Source organism: Pipistrellus hanaki, assembly GCF_964339955.1.
Source record: "Pipistrellus hanaki genome assembly, chromosome: 3".
In the NCBI taxonomy this organism is placed as follows: domain Eukaryota; kingdom Metazoa; phylum Chordata; class Mammalia; order Chiroptera; family Vespertilionidae; genus Pipistrellus; species Pipistrellus hanaki.
The window spans coordinates 27,531,928-27,551,164 of record NC_140505.1 but is presented as its reverse complement, the minus strand read 5'-3'; the positions used below and the strand labels follow the sequence as shown (position 1 = coordinate 27,551,164).

Sequence of the window (19,237 nt, the reverse complement as noted above, 5' to 3'; positions counted from 1 at the left end):
GAGGATTGATTTAGTCACCATAAACCTTAGTGCACAGGCCAAATGCAAGTACAGAATCTGTGAGCAGTAAGGATGGGCTCTGTCCATAGTGGGACCCAAGATACTGAAAAATTAAAAAATATCAAGGTGGTCCAGAGGCCTCATCTTGCCAACTCTGAAAAGATCCATCTCATCACAAGTGCTGGCAGAGCCAGCAGACCTCACTGCTCAGATGATGCCGCCAGGGCGGGCCACCTGGGGGTGGGGGACAGTCTCTGAGCAAGTAGCCTCCCGTGAGAATGAGATCTAAGCAGAGGTGAGTCCAAGGGACGCTCGCTGCAGCAGACGGGGCTGGTGGAAGTGGGGGCCCCAAGGCCACTGCCTCCCTCTACCCACCCCAAGAACTGTGCTCGGCATTCTTTCCTTCCATCGCTGCCTCTCCCAGGCAGCTGTGCTCCTGGACAGGTGATAGCGGGCGGGGAAATGGGCAGATGAAGAAGTCGATGCCGAAACTAACAGCAGCTCCTTTTGTTTCGCTCCTCAGGGGAACGAGGCCCAGCTGGGAACCCAGGACAGCAAGGGTTTCCAGGAGTCACACCCCCTTCCAACATCTCTGGGTCACCTGGTGACCAGGGGGCCGCGGGGATATTCGGCCTGAAAGGTAAGCAGGGGAGCAGGGCTCTCACCTCGCACTTTGGTTGCGGCACCCAAGGACCCCACGGGGCTTCTGCTCGTGTGAAGGCCTCGCTCACAGAGACAGGAAGGAGCATGGGGGTCGCCGGGGCTGGAGAGGGGGAAAGGGGAGTTAGTGTATAATGGGGATGATGAAAAAGTCCTGAGAGATATGGCGGAGATAAGAGATCAACCGAAGGGCTTGTATGCATGCATATAAGCAAAACCAATGGATGAAAAACTCTGGGGAGGGAGGGAATGTATGGGAGTATGGGGAGGAGGGGGCAATGGTAAGATATATACACATATAATACCTTAATATAAATAAATAAATAAATAAATAAATAAATAAATAAATAAAGGATTTTTTATCAAAAGAAAAAGAAAAAAAAAATTCTGAGAGAGGTGGTGGCGATGGTTATATAACATGAATGTACTTAATGCCAGGAAACATGGTTAAAATGATAAATGTGTGCTACCTGTATTTTACCACAATGAAAAGAAAAAGGTGCCCAGGGTGGCACACTTGCTGAAGACCATCCCCTACACGGATGGCTGTCTGTCTGTCCTCCTGGGGCCCTCCCCCCCCACCCCCCACCCCGCTGTGAGTTCACTCCCAATGGCCGTGACAGTGCCTTCCTCCTGCTTACACTCCCCTTTCTTGTGACTCATGTCAACAGGTTATCCAGGCCCCCCGGGGCCACCGGGGCCTCCTGCTTTTCCCGGAAGCAAAGGCGAAGAAGGGAGCCCTGGCGCTCCAGGAAACCCAGGGACCAAAGGATGGGTTGGGGACCCCGGGCCCCAGGGCCGGCCTGGCGTGCTCGGTCTCCCGGGAGAAAAAGGTAACTGCACACGAAGGGGTCCTCTCCTGGGGGAGGCTGGTGGCAGTGGGCAGAGGTGCTGGAGCCCCCCCTCCCCCGCCCAAGCAGGTGTCCTTAATGTCCTCCTGTCTCAAAGGGCCCAGAGGTGAGCAAGGATTCATGGGCAACATAGGAATCACCGGAAGTGTGGGTGACCGAGGCCCAAAGGGACCCAAAGGAGACCGAGGACTCCCAGGTAAGTGGCCGTCGGCATGGCTACAGAGCGCCCTCTCAGATTGGCTGCTGCCAGGAGGGGCTGCCAGAACTGTTCCTGCCCCTCAGGGCATGGGGGCTCCAAAGGCAGTCTTTGTCAAGTGCAAAGAGGAAAGCAAGATAGGGTCTGAAGGCACTCGTATGGTTGAAGGAAAGTAATTCTTGGGACCCAGCCAGTGTGGCTTACTGGTTAGGGTGTTGGGCCAAGCACTGAAGGGTCACAGGTTTGATTCCCAGTCAAGACCAGATAACCTTATATGTCTTGCAAGTCGATTCTCTCTCTCTCTCTCTCTCTCTCTCTCTCTCTCTCTCTGTCCTTCTCCCCCCACCCCTTCCTTCCTCCCTCTACTCTCTCTCAAAATCAATGGAAAAAATTATCCTTGGGTGAGGATTAACAAAACAAAACAAAAAAAAAGAAAGAAAAGAAAAGAAAGTAAGTAATTCTTGGAAGGGCAGGCACTGAGCAGCCTTTCAGATGAGTTATTACTACCCATCTTCGTCTCTAGGAAGCAAGAGTGTTCTAGAAAGCTCCAAGGTTGGTTTCAACAAGTAAAACAATGGGATAGAAATCAGAGCAAGAAAGCAAGCGGTCCCCCTGTGTCAACGGGCCTTCCTTTTCCCTTTCCAGGCATCCCAGGTCCATCGGGATCCCCAGGGATTGTAGGAATCCCCCCGCAGATGACTGTCCAGCCAGGACCAGTGGGTCTGCCAGGAAGAAGAGGCCTCCCGGGAATGCAGGGAGAGATGGGACCCCAGGGTCCCCCAGGAGAACCAGGTAGGAGCCCTGCTGTAGGGCCACCAGGGAAAGGTTCCTTGTCCTACTTGCTTTGTTGTTTTCTCACTGAAAAGCATTTGTTAAGCCCCAATGCCTCTCTCTCCACGGCACTCACACCTGTTTCGGTGACTTCGCAGGCTTCCGAGGGGCTCCAGGGAAGGCAGGGCCCCAGGGAAGAGGCGGTGTGTCAGCCAACCCCGGATTCCGAGGAGACGTGGGGCCCATGGGGCACCAGGGGCCACTTGGCCAGGAAGGTGAGTGATGGACTATGAAAGGGGCCAGTGGGCAGGGACTTCTTCCAGGCCAGCTGTGGTCTGACAGAGGGACTGTGGTGTGCAAGGAGGGAGTAGAGGAGCACTGAGAGGGATGCGCAGAGAGAAGAGGCTGCACCCCTTCTGCTCTGAAACCCCAGCTCAGCTCCCAGGACCCTCGGTGCAGCCTTGGTCCCGGACACACGCCCTCACACCTGCGCCCAGCAGAGCACCTGGCACAGAATCTCCAGGACAGGCTGGCTTCTCTCCTTCCTCTGAGGCCCTGGGCAGGTGCCTCTGAGAAGGAAGCACCTGACATACCTGAGAGATAAGATTTGAAAAGATCTGAAGGCCTGAGACAATGAGATGAAAGAAACCAATTACATCCACCAAAGTCTTGTGGACTAATTTTTTTTTAAATTATTTGTACATGTGCAGGATGGGCCAGAAATAATAGCCAGTCATGTGCAAAAAAAATTAAATTCTTGAGATGTCACCCACCTGTGCTCATTACAGTATGAGGCTGCATTATCAGCGCCCACATCTCAGAAGCAGCAATCTGCTACCCTCCGGAGGGACTCACCCACGGCCAGATTGTGTAACCTGGGGGATGCACATCTGGAAACACACGTGGACAGACAGGAGCCATCCAGGAGAGGAGACTTGAGACGGCGCAGGGCGGAGGGGGTGTCCTCATGATAAAGGAAAAGTGGCGAGAGTGAAAAATGTCCTTGCAGGGGAGGGGTCATGTGGGAGCACAATCAGGACAGCTGATGTCAAACACGTGAAGGGCTAACCTGTGGAAGGCAGTGTAGACGTCCTGTCCTCTGACGGGAGAATCCGGCCTCCTGAGGGGGCATTTCCAGCCCCAGGATGGCCCAGGTGTGCCTTGAGCCGCCTCTCCCCAAGCATCTAGGAAAGGGAGGCCTGGCCGCTGCGGGTAGAGAAGCCCATTGGTTTGGCCTGCGCACTAAGGTTTATGTATACTCCACCATTGCAGGGAGGCTGGACTCGGATACACCTGGGGCCCCTTCCAGGGGTTCTCGTTCTTGCTCAGCACTAGTGCACCCTGAGGGGAAAGCGCATGAGACCGCCAAGTCCCTGCCCTTGTTCGGTGCCCTCCCTGTCATCATCACGTGCTTACTGAGCGTGGAATGTAGGTCAAGTCCTCCCCAGGAGGCTCTGGTCTGCAAGGACAGAGCCACGCGCACCTGGGCCTCCAGAGAACGCCCAGCGACAGCTATAAATGTGACCGTGTGCTGTCGGCCGTGGGCCGTGGGCCGTGGGCCGTGGGCCGTGGGCCGTGGGCTGAGGTCTACACGGCAGCTGAAAGGCGGCTCCTTCCTTTCGGACCCTAGGAGAACCAGGCCGCCCCGGGACCCCTGGCCTGCCCGGCATGCCCGGCCGCAGCGTCGGCATCGGCTACCTCCTGGTGAAACACAGCCAGACGGACCAGGAGCCCATGTGCCCACAGGGCATGAACAAGCTCTGGAGTGGATACAGCCTGCTGTACTTCGAAGGCCAGGAGAAAGCCCACAACCAGGACCTGGGTAGGTACTGCCCGCCAGTCCCTGGGCCAGCTCAAGTGCAGGTGGTCAAGTTCGAATGGCCACAGTGAGGCTCATGATTCCTCCACAGCCAATGAGCTTCTCCTGATGGAAGGCACTGGGCCATTCACGTCCCTGGGTTTTTCAGAAAGGGTTAAAATGCCCTCTGATGCCCTCATGTGAGGACCATGGGGACCTGGCTTTAGCTCCGAGAAGCCTCCCTTGGGCTCCCATGAGTCCCTGCCTTGTGCTGGCGGCCACCAGCTGCTTCACCGCCTTGCTTTTTGCCCCAAGTTCTTCAAAGAACCGGGCTGGGCTCATGAGAGCCTGGGGGCCACATCGAACCCCCTGGAAAATGGATATGCGGGTGGGTGTGCTCGGATTTATCCAAGTAAACCCGGTTGCCAGAAGGAATTAAAATGGCATGAAAGCACACGGTCATTAAGTGCTGGGGCCTCGTGGTGTGTGCACATTCCCGTGTATGTGATCTACTTCCGTTGTAAGTTTATTTAAGCGGGGCAAAGGGAAAGGGCCTAAAAGAGAGGTGGGGACCAGGGCCAAGGAGGCCTCCTGGGCGCTCGGCAGCTGCTGAAGGTGGAGCACACCGTGGCCCTGAGCACGTGGCAGCCGACGGGAAAGGGAAGCTGCTGGACTAAGTAGCTCGCTCTGGCCTGAGGAGAGTTGGTTTTTACCAGAAGCAGTGGTTCTTTGCAGGTGGGAGTGGCCAGCGTCCTTCTGGGAGGGTGCTGTGGGGTGTGATGAGCTGGGCCCTCATCTTGGATGCCATTGGGGGTTTCTCCGGACTGGTGCTTTAAGACCCCCCCCCCCCCAGCCTGGGCCTCCCCCGGGGCGCTATCTGTAAGAATGCCACTACCTGCTGACCCCGCTTAGTGCAGAGGTGTGTGTGTGAGAACTTCTAGCAGCGCAGGACTAACATGCCGGTGTAACCTGTTCCCCTCAAATGGGAATTGGCTGGGTCCCCCTGTGCACAACTGAGCCCCTCCAAAGGGCCCCGGGGCAGGTCCCTGATGGGGGGGAGCCCAGGCATGTCTGGGGGAGCATCGTCAGGCTGCACTCAGCTGGCATTTCCTTCTGCAGGGCTGGCGGGCTCCTGCCTGGCTCGCTTCAGCACCATGCCCTTCCTGTACTGCAACCCCGGGGACGTCTGCTACTACGCCAGCCGCAACGACAAGTCCTACTGGCTGTCCACCACCGCCCCGCTGCCCATGATGCCCGTGGCCGAGGACGAAATCAAGCCCTACATCAGCCGCTGCTCCGTGTGTGAGGCCCCGGCTGTCGCCATCGCTGTCCACAGCCAGGACGTCTCCATCCCCCACTGCCCGGCCGGGTGGCGGAGTCTGTGGATCGGATACTCCTTCCTCATGGTAGGTGGTGCTTGCCGGCTCTCTCTCAGAACATGGAGCCAGGTAGCCATGGAATTCCTCTCCCCAGCCAAAACCCTGGCTGGGGAAGCAGCAAGAACAGCTGCCAGAAACACTCAGACGGGCAGCTGTTCACCGCACAGAGGCAACTGGCCCAGGGGATGAGCAAGATCTGGAACACAGCCTGCACGTTTACCTGCACTTGGTTGCCTGAGCCAAGGCGTGGGCTACCCCACCCAGAGGGGACCCGTGCATTTGTCACCAAGCCTTTGTCCTTGGGACACATTTGGCTTATTACCCATCTTCCTAAGCAGAACGTGGAAGGTAGAGCTCTTCTGGCTCATCCTTTGGCTAAACATAGGGAAGGATTTTACCCAGAATCCTAAGAATCTTATGTAGAAGATACTATCTAGAACCCAAAGATACATTCGTGAACAAGTCAGCTTAAAGCAGGTATGTGTATGCTGATGAGGAAAACCCTGGAATCCCACCGCCAGGGTTTAAATAGAGAACTCGGTTTGCCCAGCTTATGTTTAGCTTAGCATTATGGGAAGTGACTGCACCAGAGAGCGTCCCTTACAATTTCCCTGCTTACTCCCCCATTGTAGGGGGAAAGAAAGGTCCAGTGGGGGCAGTGGGTCTTCTGTTTAATTTCTATTGATTGGGAATGTCATAACCCCATCATCACTCCAGCCACAGTGATGTGTTAAATATTTCACAAATTACATTAATAACATAATATATAACTGGATGCACAGAAACTCAGAGCCCTTCCTCAGCCCGGCTGGTCCCAGCTCTGAGGCTTCCAGTCTGGTGCTTCCCCCGACCCAGTCCTTGGCTGACCCCGGGCTCTTCCCTGGGGACCCCTTTCCAGGGCCTGGCAGGACCCCCCCCGCATGGCCTCAGCTCGCTCAGACCAAAGTGGGGCCTGAGACGCCTCGGGAAGACATGCCTGCTTCTCCCGGCCTGTTTACAATAAACAGGAGCGCAGTAGCTCTGGCCTGGAAAGGCTTCTGTGTTTTGTGAGCAGGACACTTTTCAGATGTTTTTGTTTTTTGCTGGTGCCTGCCCAAATAACAGGCCCCTCTTTCCTTCCCTGCAAACTGAGGCCGAGATATTCCTATTCTGCATGAACAGGCTCTGACAACCCACTCACCATTGACAGCTAATCCGCCAAGCCAGAGGGCAGTCTTTGATAGAGTAGCTTTGAGATCCAGGGGCCTAGCATGCACCTTCCTAGGAGCTAAAAATGTTCGTGAAGCAAAAAGAAAGCAGAACTTGAAAGTGGCAAAGAAAATATCACCGAACACTAGGCCTCGTCTCCCAGCCGGCAGCTGCTGGGTCACCTCCAGGGACTAATTGCTTAATTAACAACCCTCTAATTAGAAAAAAAAAATTTTAATTACACAAGTAGTACCTGTTCGTTGTTGAAAAATCTGCAAATAGAGATCTAAGAAGAAAACGAATCAAAACCACTCATATATACTCCCTCCCTCTTCACAAAGGGTAACAGAGAGGGGTCACTTTCGGGAGAGGTGCTTATTTTTTTTTTTTTAATATTTTATTGATTTTTTACAGAGAGAAAGAGAGAGGGATAGAGAGTTAGAAACATCGATGAGAGAGAATCATTGATCAGCTGCCCTTGCACACCCCCTACTGGGGAAGTGCCCGCAACCAAGGTACATGCCCTTGACCGCAATCGAACCCAGGACCTTTCAGTCCATAGGCTGACGCTCTATCCACTGAGCCAAACCGGTTTCGGCAAGAGAGGTGCTTATTTTTAACTTAACCTCTGACCCACATCTTGGTTTTATTTTTTTCTTTAAAACAGAAGTCAACATTTTGGTATCCCTTCTGCCGGGCAAATGCTTCATTCTTTTGAGTGGGTGACTGGGGAGATGATATTTTTGCCCCCAAATGTGGAAATGTAGTCAACTATATCTACTGAATATATATTATTTCAGAGAGGAAGGGAGAGGAAGGGAGGGATAGAAACGGTGATGATGAGAAAGAATTCTTTATTGGCTTCCTCCTGCACGCTCCCTTCTGGAAATTGAGCCCGCAACCCACGCATGTGCCCTGACCAGGAGCCACATCTAACAGTCGCTGCTTTTGCTTTTGTTCTCATCACTTATTGTACAAACGCATCGGACTGTCCATTTTATGTCCACAAACCCTACCCTGCAGCATGCCTGCTACCCAGTTCTGCTTCCTACATGTCTACCCGGACTTACTTAGCCAAGCCCCTAGCAGTGAGGGGCATGTTGCAGGTGGTCTGTGCTGACCCAGATAGATGCTCATGTGGTTGTTCCGTTAGAGCAGTGGTCGGCAAACTGCGGCTCTTTGGCCCCTTGAGTGTGGCTCTTCCACAAAATACCGCGGCCTGGGCGAGTCTATGTTGAAGAAGGGGTGTTAGAAGAAGTTTACGTTTAAAAAATTTGGCTGTCCAAAGAAATTTCAGTCGTTGTCCTGTTGATACTTGGCTCTGTGGACTCATGCGTTTGCCGACCACTGGTAGGGGAAGATGCATCACTTACAGTCTGCCCCGGCCTGTCCCAGGTGAGTGTGCTCACAGCCCCCCTCTCCTTCCCCGCAGCACACGGCCGCAGGCGACGAAGGCGGCGGCCAGTCGCTGGTGTCGCCGGGCAGCTGTCTGGAGGACTTCCGTGCCACGCCTTTCATCGAGTGCAACGGAGGCCGCGGGACCTGCCACTACTTCGCCAACAAGTACAGCTTCTGGCTCACCACCATCCCCGAGCAGAACTTCCAGGGCTCGCCCTCCGCCGACACGCTCAAGGCGGGGCTCATCCGCACGCACATCAGCCGCTGCCAGGTGTGCATGAAGAACCTGTGAGGGCCACGCTGGGCTCACAGGCGCCGCCCCGCCCCGACCCGCTTCTCTGCGGGTTGACATTCAGCGGGGGCCATGTTGGTGCTTATTCTTAATTTATTACCTCAGGTGCTGACCCAAAAGTTGATTTCCGTTTTTCTGTAAAAAAAAAACAAACAAAAAAAAAACCAACAAACAAAGGTCACCAAAGGAATTCGGCACCAGGACTTACATCAGATAGCCACTTGTCGTCCACTCATAGGTGCTAGCCACTGTCTCCACTCTGCGGAGTGAAGCCTCCCCCCCCACCCCCCCCACGGTGACTCTCCGAGATGGAAAACTAACAGTCCAGCACTCCCTGTCAGGTCGCACTAGATTATTATGCGCTACGTGTAACTAACTTCTTAATATGTACCTGTGTAGTTACCACACTTTCAAACTCCTCAGACAGCCCACTCATCTAACTCACTTCACAGGGCAGTATAGACAAATGAAGCCATATAGCGCGAGGGCTCCTGAACTCATGGCCGCTGTTACCACATGAGAGTCTCCCGGGGATGGGTCTGACCCTGCGCACTAAGCCAACGGGATGACTCAGTGACAGCACGATCTTCTCCCCAATGCTGTTGGTGTGAATGATCCTAACCCCCTCGAGGCCAAGAAGACACTGATAGTCACACACCAGCCGTCGTTCTTTCCACCACAGCCTTACGGGTCTGGGCAAGTCTCACGTAGAAACAAAGACCTTCTCGCTGTCTGTTGTCAGCCAGGCTACTGGACGGCAAACTCAGAACAGTCAGAAGTGATGTTTCCACTGCCCCCTGGCCGCCCTGGGGAGGGACCCTCCATTTTTTTGTACAATGCCCTCTATCATGAACGTAAAATAAAAGTCAGTTTTGAACATTTTTATACCCCCAGTTGTTGGCTGCCTTCATCGTCTCAGTTCTGTAGAGCACAGAATTTGCTGTGACCCGGAGACACTGTATCCGTCACAGGTGGTCTGGGTCTGTGCTGAGTTAGGTGCCGAGCCACACAGGGCCTCGGAGCTGTTTCCTTGAGTTTTGTGACACTTGAACTCAAGTCTGTGGTATTGTCATTCCGTTCTCGGGGACCAGTCTTTGTGTTTATAATGCATTCATGCTTGCAGAAAGCACCCTAACCATCACACGAGGAATTAGGGGTTGCCAAAGCCATTCACTTCATTTCGATATGACGCCCCAAGTCAAATCTCAGTATTTCCAAGAAATAGTCTCCAAGACCCATTTCTGCCTTTGGGTTTTTTCCTTGGACCTGACCGACTCTAGGGAACTCAACTCACTGAATTGAATATTACCGTTTGAAAGTCAGTCTTCTATCAAACATTTTCAGAATAATGTCCTCCTAACGAAATAAGTATTCCGCCTGATAATGTTAGTTGAAAGAGGTCAGCAGCCATTTAGCTTGCATGTCCCCAGGAGCTGACCGAGACAAGGACTCTGCAGAGAAAGGTTATTCAGGTACATGGTTCGGGAAATGGAGTGGGCCCTGGGCAGAGTGAACCCAGGAAAGTGGGCACCTTACTAAGGGGGCTATGGCCTTAGCAATTTAGGGTTTTATCCTGCAAGGGGCCTGCTAAGGAAGGCCGCAGAAGAAGCCTCAGATTGTCCCGCCCGGGCATAGGAGAGGGACATTTGCAGCCTCCAGTTCTTGCCCCCAGTGGTCACGGTTGCCTAAGACTGTCAGCACTTACATGCCTGAGTGCGCTCCAGCTGCAGCATCCCACGTGGAGGTAGTAAAGCTGATGTAAGGTAGCTAGCTGCACCTGTACACAGCTGGTTTCCATAGCAACAGCTGTCGTCGTGAGATGGGTTAAGAGGCTGAGGCCCGGACTGGAAAGATGCCCAGCACAGCGCCTCTCCACAGAGCTTATGGAGGCAGTTGTTTATTCTATTTTTTTAAAATATATTTTATTGATTTTTTACAGAGAGGGATAGAGAGTTAGAAACATCAATGAGAGAGAATCATCTTATCAGCTTCCTCTTGCACACCCCCTACATGCCCGCAACCAAGGTACATGCCCTTGACCAGAATCGAACCTGGGACCTTTCAGCCCGCAGGCCAACACTCCATCCACTGAGCCAAACCGGTTTCGGCATTGTTTATTCTAGACTCCAGTCCCCACAACCAAAGGAGCAGACACCACGTTTGTCACGGTCCTGACAAACTTGGTTTAGATCTGATGCCTCCGTGGTTCACACTTCAGAGTTAAGTGCTGAGCCACAAAGGGCAGGGGACCAGCAAACTCCCTAGCTAGACCCATGCCCAGGAGCTCCTGACACCCTCCCCACTGCAGACTGACCCTTAGGGGGACTTGCAGGACGCAGGGCAGACTCCCAGAGCCCTGCCTCCAGCCCACGGCCAAGTTCAAGACCAAAGGGCAGCTGGGGTGGAAGCAGGCTCGAAAGCTGTGGGTCATGCAATGGCATAAACTGGCTGTAAAACCGCAGCCATTCCCAAAGAGGCAGTTCCATCATGTGGGGTCAGGGTCCAACTTCTCTGCCACACGGGAGTGAAGGGGTGAATGAGGCCACCAGAGGGCGAGGCCAAGGAGGATGCTGGGAATTGCTCCTAGAGACACACACACTGTGCATCCTGGAGGTGACGGTGGCCCTCCCCAGGCCGACCAGTCCTGAATGGAGGGTTGGGGGTGCAGGACCTGCCTTGTTCACCTCACGGAGAAGCCAGCAGCCCTGGACTGTCAGACTAGCCCCAGGAGATGGCTTCTAAGCCTGCATGACTTTCTCCAATGGAAACAACTGGATGAGGGATGGCTCCTCTTGTCTTGAGATCTGAACACCCAAGAACAACCTTGGCAAAACACAAACAGCAGCCAATGGAATGGGGCATTTGAAGCCCAGTCCCAGCTGCCCTAACCTGGAAGGGCGTGGACTTGGGTGAGACCTGGATATGCAGCCTTTTCCAGCCACTGGGGGGCTCTGGACCTAGACACACCTTTCCTTCCTCTGGGCTTCAGGCCTCACACCCTCAAACCCCAAGCCTTCCAGACCCTCCTCCTGGGGGAGGTGCCTGTGAGTTCAAGGCCAATCCAAGGCAGGGGAGGAGAGGGAGCAACACAGATGCTTGCAGACCAGGCGGCCACTTGCTCAGAAGTTACTACAAAGGAGCATCCTCAGCCCCACAGGTTTCAGAACAAACTTCAGGCCCCACAGCTACACCCGATTCTGACAGTGCAGGACCAAGGGGTCCAGCTTTGAGACATGGGGAGGATCAGAGACCACTTCAGGCCACAGAGGGAACGTGCTCAGGGATGGGCAGGTAGGAGGTCCAGGGAGGCATGAGGGCCACTGGGCCAAATTACATTTAACAAGTGCCTCCCAGAACTCCCCCAGCCACAGATTTGCCTCCAAAACATTCCAAACACCTGGAGGGACCAGACTCCGGTCCTCAGACACAGGCTGCTAGGGTCCAAGGCCTTGCCTTCCTCAGAGTAATCACAGCTGGCCCTTGAGTGGTACAGGTTTGACCTGCACAGGTCCACTTACTCACGGGCTCTTTTCAATAAATTGTACAGTTCTGTAAACATATTTTCTCTTCCTTATGATTTTCTTAATAACACTTTGTTTTCTCTAGCTTACTTTATTATAAGGGTAGAGTATATACCGTATTTTTCGGACCATAAGACGCACCGGACCATAAGACGCACCAGTTTTTAGAGAAGGGAAATGAAGAAAAAAAGATTCTGAAACAAATAGTGTCCTAAAATATTTTATGTGCATTAAAACCCAACATCACAGTCATAAACACATGTAATCAACCCTGTAAAGTAAACAGCAGCATTTAGAACCATTTTAGAGCCGGGCAAGCACACAGAGACCACACAGAGCCGGGCAAGTAAAAAAACTTTTTTTTTACAGTATATGTGTAGGCTATATTTGGACCATAAGACGCAGGGACTTTTCCCCCCCACTTCTGGGGGGAAAAAAGTGCGTCTTATGGTCCGAAAAATACGGTAATACATTTAACATACAGAATGTGTGTTCATCTGCTGCTTATGCTACTGGGATGACTTATGGTCAACAGGCCATTAGTGGTTACGTTAGGGGGAGTCAGAAGTCATATGCAGGTTTTTGACTCAGCACTCCAGCCCCCACTCTGATTAAGGGTCAAACTGTGGTTGTCACCCCATACTCAGCACTACATAACCAGGGTCACCCAGAGCATGGAAGAGGCAGAAGTCACTTTCACTTCCCCCTCTCTGGAGGACAAACACCATCTCTCTGATTCATGTCGCTGGCTTCGAGCAGCAGGCTTATCTCTGTTATAGGGAAACTGTATGCTGGAGGTGCATGGCTGCCAGACATGTGTGTGAGAGGATTTTCCTGGCACAGCAGGGAGCTCTCATAAAACCAGGATGTCAGATTGAGAAAGAACAAAGTTGAACTTTTTGGGGTTTTTTAATCCTCACCTGAGGATTTTGTTTCCACTGATTTCCAGAGAGCATGGAAGGGGGGGAGAAGGGAGGGAAGAGAGATAGAGAGATACAGAGAAATAGAGATAGAGATAGAGAAATAGATAGATAGATAGATAGATAGATAGATAGATAGATAGATAGAGAAACATCAACATGAGAGACACATCATCTGGTTGCCTCCTGCACTGCCGGGAAACCTGAAACCAAGGTACGTGCCCTTGACCAGGAATCAAACCCGTGACCCTTACGCCCGAAGGCTGGCCTCTAACCACTGAGTCAATCCAGCCAGGGTGACAAAGCTGTGCTTTAAGTAACCAGCCTTGCAGCCTGGGAAAGGGGAAACCATGACTTACAGCATCCAGATTACAACATACCCAACCCAGAACTTCCCGGACCCCTCCGCTGAGTACGAAGCCTCCAGGGCACCAAGAGACGTCCAACTCGGAGATACTGTTGAGAAGGTTTCTATCTATGTGGGGACACATCAGCGCCCTGGGTGAAAAGCTGCAGCACAGCAGGTTAACCTGCGGCCTCCCAGCCCCAGGGCAGCTGCGTTTGTACAAAGGGGTGGAAGGAATGTTTGAGGACACCAGCAAACGCACGTCCAGCAAAGAAATCCCCTCCCTCTCCACCGGCTGACTCACGAGGCTGGCCAGCCTGAAGCTTCCTCAGAACCAGTTCCCTGATAGGGACTTAGACCCACACGAGGTCCTGACCAGAGCCCGGTGAGCAGACTGGGACCTGAGGACCAAACCCCCTAATGAGAGAGAGCCCGGGCTGTGCCCTTGGAACAGAGCCCAGAGTGAGGCCTCTTTTTAGGGCAACAATAACAGGTGAAACGCTTAAGTGTCATAAATGAGGAATGTTGCATCCCTGGGCAATCCCCTGTTCCAAGACACTGGCCAGGGGTGCTCAGAGCAGATGGGCAAGGAAATTAAAGATGAGCAAGGGCCAAAACCGGTTTGGCTCAGTGGATAGAGCATGGGCCTGCGGACTCAAGGGTCCCAGGTTCTATTCCGATCAAGGGAATGTACCTTGGTTGCAGGCACATCCCCAGTAGGGAGTGTGCAAGAGGCAGCTGATCGATGATTCTCTTTCATTGGTGTTTCTCACTCTCTATCCCTCTCTCTTCCTCTCTGTAAATCATCAATAAAATATATTTTAAAAAATAAAAGATGAGCAAGGGCCTCGAGACATGAAATAATTTCATAGGATGCTTTTTTCCCTCCGCAGCATTCAAAGACAAGCTCCTGGGTCTCCCCAGGTAGCACGTTTCCCAGCTGTGTCACCAAAAAGATGCACTTGACAGAAAAATTAATACAACTTCTGCCCGTGCAATGGCATATTAAACCCAATCAATGAAAAGCAACCAGCCAAATGGATCCATTTTCATTTTTAACAGGCTACAGTTGAGAAATTGAAATTTGAGGCCTGGAGATCATGAGCTGTAACGGTGCACCGTAACTGAGGCATCCCAGTCACACGCTGAGGCTGTGCCCACCTTCCAACCTGGACAAGGTGGCACAGGACAGAGGAGGCAGCCAGAGGAGCCCAGAGGCAGAGATCCTGGGCACTCAGAAAATTTCCCGAACACCTCCCCTCCCCCAAAGAAACCAGGCAAAAAAGATTGTGTTCTCACTAGCTTTCTGCCTCATTTTCCTTTTTTTTTTTTCTTTTTCTTTTTAATATACATTTTTATTGATTTCAAAGAGGGAGAGGGAGAGATAGAAACATCAATGATGACCAGCTGCCTCCTGCACGCCCCCTACTGGGGATTGAGCCTGCAACCCAGACTTGTGCCCTGAGAATAGAACTGACCTCCTGGTTCATAGGTTGGTGCTCAATCACTGAGCCACACCAGCCAGGCTCACTTAGCTTTCTGTTATGAGCTGATGCTTGCGTCCTCCCAGAATCCATATGCTGAAGCCCTCACCCTCAGGGTGATGGTATTTGGAGGCGGGCCTTCAGGAGATCATGAGGGTAGGGCCCTGTGATAGCAAGAGTGCCCTTATAAGAAAGACCAGAGCTTGCCCTCTGTGCCATGTGAGGACACCTTGAGGAGGAGGCCACGCCTGGCAGAAAGCTTTCCCCTGGAGCAGAAAGAGCTGGCACTTTTTTTTTTTTTTAATAGGTCAGTATTTACTTTATTCTGGCATGAGGAAGGATATTCCCAGTATATCACTGAAGGCAGAATCCGTGAAAAAGAAGGGCTGGCACCTTGATGTTGGACTCCCAGCCTCCAGAACTGTGAGAAATAACAGTTTGCTGTTTGATCCACCCGGTCTGTATCTTGTTACAACAGCCTGAGCTGGCTGAGACATTTCTTTCCCAACCAGAGGTCCCCACGTCTGGCCTACAAGTTCTCGGTAACATTTCTAAGAAAACAAAACCTACTGTCTCACAGCTGCCCCGCCTTAGCATCTTCTAATAATGCAACAGTGCACCCACCAACCAGCAGAAATGGGGTTTTCAGTTTTACTAAATCAGAAGATTTATCAATAGTAACTGCCCGGTGACCCAAGCAGACCTCAGCAGAAAGAGAGCTTTCCGTTTTGCTTTTGTTTTACTGGAATCCATGTCATCAAGACGGGCATATGGGCTGATCGAAATATGCTGGACCTTGTAAGGATTCAGTGCAGCTTTTACAGAGAGAAGTGCTTTAAGCTCACAGCCTCTCCCCAGAGCCCCCAGCAGGGAGTCCACTGGGGGCACAAAACAAAGCCTAAAGCAGTGCAGTCCCCACACCAAAGTTCTTCTCACAATTCTTTTTAATAATATGTGTCGCTTCCCGCTGCTACAACCAATATAAAAACAGTCATTCCTGGTTTTGTATAAATTAACATGTAGAGAATCTTGGTGATGCATCAGGGACAAGTTCCAGATGACAGGACCGAAGATACATCACAGTGAAGAGAGACGTCTGAGGACAACAAGCATGACAGCTGTACAGGTGCTCAGACAGGTGATCACCCACCCAAGCCACCCTCCATCCAGGCCAAGGCGTCAGGAAAGGATCAGCCCGGGGACAACGGTCTCCAGGAACGCTGATCCTGCAGCTCCCCACCGCCCCACCAACAGGGGAGGCAGAGGCGACGATCCCCAGCGACCTTCTCTTCATAACGAGCTGTCATTTCCACTCGGGTCTGCTTCTCCGTGTGCAAAAGGAATGCCTTGAGTTTCTATGCTCCTGACCATAGCTCGCTGGGTCCCGCTCCTTGCCAATGGTGTAAACTGGGAGCCAGGGGCACCTCTGAGAGTCAGGCGCAGCACCCGGATTTGGTCCGTTCGGGCGGCTTATAACTGGAGATGTCCACAGTCTGCGGCGGCCCCTGCGCCCTCTGCCGCACGATCACGGGCACCACCATGTCGAACAGGGTCTCAAACAGCAGGTCCACGTTGTGCCCGGTCTTGGCGCTGGTCTCGAAGCACATCTGCTCGGCGGCCGGCATGTCCTTCTCGTCCAGCATCTTGTACTTCAGGATCTTCTTATAAAGAGCCACCGCCTCCTCCTGCCGCACCTGCTTGGGCCCCCTGGACGATGATGCACCGCCGCCCCCTTCCGTCTGGCCGCCCCCCTCCTCGCTGAGGTCCACCTTGTTCCCCACGATGGCGAAGAGGCAGTCGGCGCTGGCGGTCTCCGTCAGGCCCAGGAACCGCTCCTCCAGCTCCACCAGGCTCTGCGGGTGGTTCACGTCGTAGGTGAGGATGATGGCGGCCGCCCCCCGGCAGTACATGGAGCCGAGGCCGTGGAACTGCTCCCGCCCTGCCGGTGGGGGAAGGATCAGAAAGATGTGGTTATTTCTCCTCTCAGACATACCCACCACCGACCACAACACACAGGAACCTTCAGGAGGGACCGTGGAATGGTCACCCCACGTGTAGGTGTGGCTGGAGCTGAGCGGGGCGGAGACACTGGTGTGCAGAGAGCAGTGACCAGCCCAGGCCACGGGATCTAAGTGCGGGACCTGTCCCTCTGGGGGACTGCGGCCCCATCCCCACCACAAGCAATGCCTGCACAGCCTCGGCACGCACTGTGCTTAACCTCCGGGACCAGGAAGATACCCGTGCCCTATTTTCTTTAATTTTTGTGAGTTTATTTGAGCCAAACTGTCGACATATGCCAGGAAGCAGAACCTCAACAAATTGAGATAATGCTTCCCTTATTTTCTTTTTAATTACAAATTGCAGGGCTTGCTCCTGGTTTTGCGTGTTAAAAGGAAGTGTTTAAATAAAATGCTCCCCCCATGGATCTCGATGCTGGATGACACCGGTGCCACATCTCAGCATCGCCGTTGCTCTGGCACGGCACCAGGCCAGCTGCCTTCACACAGGTGCGCACAGCCACCCGGCCCCGAGTCCTGCTCTGCCTACCGGTCCTTCGCTCCTGTCCCGCTGCCTGGATGCGGCCACTCGTCAATCCTCTTGACCATTCGTCACTTCCCAGGGGGTTTCTGACCCCCTTCCAGATTACCTTTACGTCTCGTCAGTCCCATCACCCCCCTCACACCCCTTCTGAGCTCCGGCTCCTCCACTCAGCACAACTGCAGGCCCACACCTTGTTCTGCAGTTAATATTTATCTCTCTACCAGGAGGGAGGACTGGACCATGTGGCTTTACTTGCCCCTATGTATTTGGTGCTAATAAACGTGCTGAATTAGTGAAGCCCAGTGGTCTGATTTTCAAAATGGTAGAAGCCTCATTCATGCCAGACGCTCCATTTACACCCTGCACTCAGCATTTTGGCATCTTGACTCCCTACCTTTAACTCTGAACCGCAGACCGAGGAGAAGAGCGGGGTGGGGTGTGTTAAACCCACAAAGAACTGGCATTTCGTCATACCGGAATACTTTGATTCCCCCGTGTCTAATCATCAGAAAGCCTACATCAAAGTTACAACTAAACTACAGAACAACCATCATTCAGATGCGTCGATAATCCAACTAACGACAGCCCTGCAGCTAAGGATGTAAAGAAGGAGCCACATGGAGACGGGTTGTTTTCAGATGCAGGGACAGAACAGCGGCGGAGAGCAGGCCTGGGGGCAGTGCCAGGGACAGGCTACTCAACCACCTGTGAGTCAGTCTTCTCTTCTGTGAAATGGGACAGATGACAGCACCTTGCAGAGTTGTGGCGATTAAATACACATATAATATATGTTAAACGACAACAACGAAAACGTTAGAAGACCTGTGAAAGGTGCAGATCCCAAGTGAGCGGCAAGCCCAGTGACCCCTTTCTTGGCGTTGGTCTCTGGGGGCCAAGTCTCCTCAGTGTCGGTGTCCCCAGTTTTCACAGACAGCCCCTTCTTTTCCCCTTCTCACGTTCACTGCGTGGGAGGTGGTACACTGACTCCAGGAAGCACGATTTCTACATTTGAAACAAAGCCTCCTCCCAAAGCCGGCCCAGGCCCTGGGATTAATCAGCCCCGCTTCTGCCGCTGGATTCCACACCCTGGATGGCGGGGCGAAACCCCACACTGGACCCAAGCTCTCTGGGCACCCACGCTCCCCGGAGGAGCTTACAGGGGCCTTCTGAATCCACAGGGTCCCTTGGAGAGCTAACTATATTTATTTCTTTTTTTTTAAATATATATTTTATTTATTTTTTGAGAGAGAAAGAGAGAGGGATAGAGAGTTAGAAGCACCGATGAGAGAGAAACATCTACCGTATCAGCTGCCTCCTGCACACCCCCCACTGGAGATGTGCCCACAACCAAGGCACATGCCCTTGACCGGAATCGAACCTGGGACCTTTCAGTCTGCAGGCCGAAGCTCTATCCACTGAGCCAAACCGGTTTTGGCTAACTATACTTCTAGAGTGTCTCTAACAGCTTCTCTCCCCGGCTGGAATCGGAACCCGTTTCTGAGGAAGTTCTGAACTCCGCCTGCAGTTTTTCCGTTTGGGCAACCGAGCCCGGCTGCTGACTCCTGGGGGAACAGAACCCAGAGGTCCACGGCCCTGACAGGGGACAGAGTGCCATCTTCGTCCTCAACATCCTCTGAGATGGCGCATTTCCTTCTCTTACACACGCCGGCAACAAACCGGAAATGATATCGAGGAACCATCCCTGTGGTGTTGCCACCTGTACAATCACAGAGGCTTTCGGTTTCGCATCACAGTGGCTCCAAAAAAGTCTATGCCACTGTGCCGTCAAGTGTTTATGCAGATCGCCACTTACTTGAACATCGTGACAGTTAGCGGACCGGCCCTTTGTCAAGGAAGCCTGCTTTCCCGATAAAACTCTGTGTTCCAGGGCA

At 52.8% G+C, this 19,237-nt stretch overlaps 2 protein-coding genes across 4 annotated transcripts in view; one reads left to right on the top strand and one right to left on the bottom strand.

The window, feature by feature from the left end:
• Positions 1 to 9,426, top strand: part of COL4A2 (collagen type IV alpha 2 chain) — a 181,920-nt gene extending 172,494 nt beyond the window's left edge. For both annotated transcript variants that reach the window (XM_084879934.1, XM_084879935.1), the window contains 8 exons: positions 524 to 640; positions 1,332 to 1,493; positions 1,609 to 1,707; positions 2,353 to 2,499; positions 2,637 to 2,753; positions 4,109 to 4,300; positions 5,396 to 5,682; positions 8,276 to 9,426. In XM_084879934.1, coding sequence (XP_084736060.1) covers positions 524 to 640; positions 1,332 to 1,493; positions 1,609 to 1,707; positions 2,353 to 2,499; positions 2,637 to 2,753; positions 4,109 to 4,300; positions 5,396 to 5,682; positions 8,276 to 8,533 — 1,379 coding nt within the window. In that variant the 3' untranslated portion in view covers positions 8,534 to 9,426. The remainder of the gene's footprint in view (positions 1 to 523; positions 641 to 1,331; positions 1,494 to 1,608; positions 1,708 to 2,352; positions 2,500 to 2,636; positions 2,754 to 4,108; positions 4,301 to 5,395; positions 5,683 to 8,275) is intronic.
• A 789-nt stretch (positions 9,427 to 10,215) lies between these two features.
• The window catches only part of RAB20 (RAB20, member RAS oncogene family), a 35,404-nt gene continuing 26,382 nt past the window's right edge, over positions 10,216 to 19,237 (bottom strand). For both annotated transcript variants that reach the window (XM_084879926.1, XM_084879927.1), the window contains exon 2: positions 10,216 to 16,743. In XM_084879926.1, coding sequence (XP_084736052.1) covers positions 16,238 to 16,743 — 506 coding nt within the window. In that variant the 3' untranslated portion in view covers positions 10,216 to 16,237. The remainder of the gene's footprint in view (positions 16,744 to 19,237) is intronic.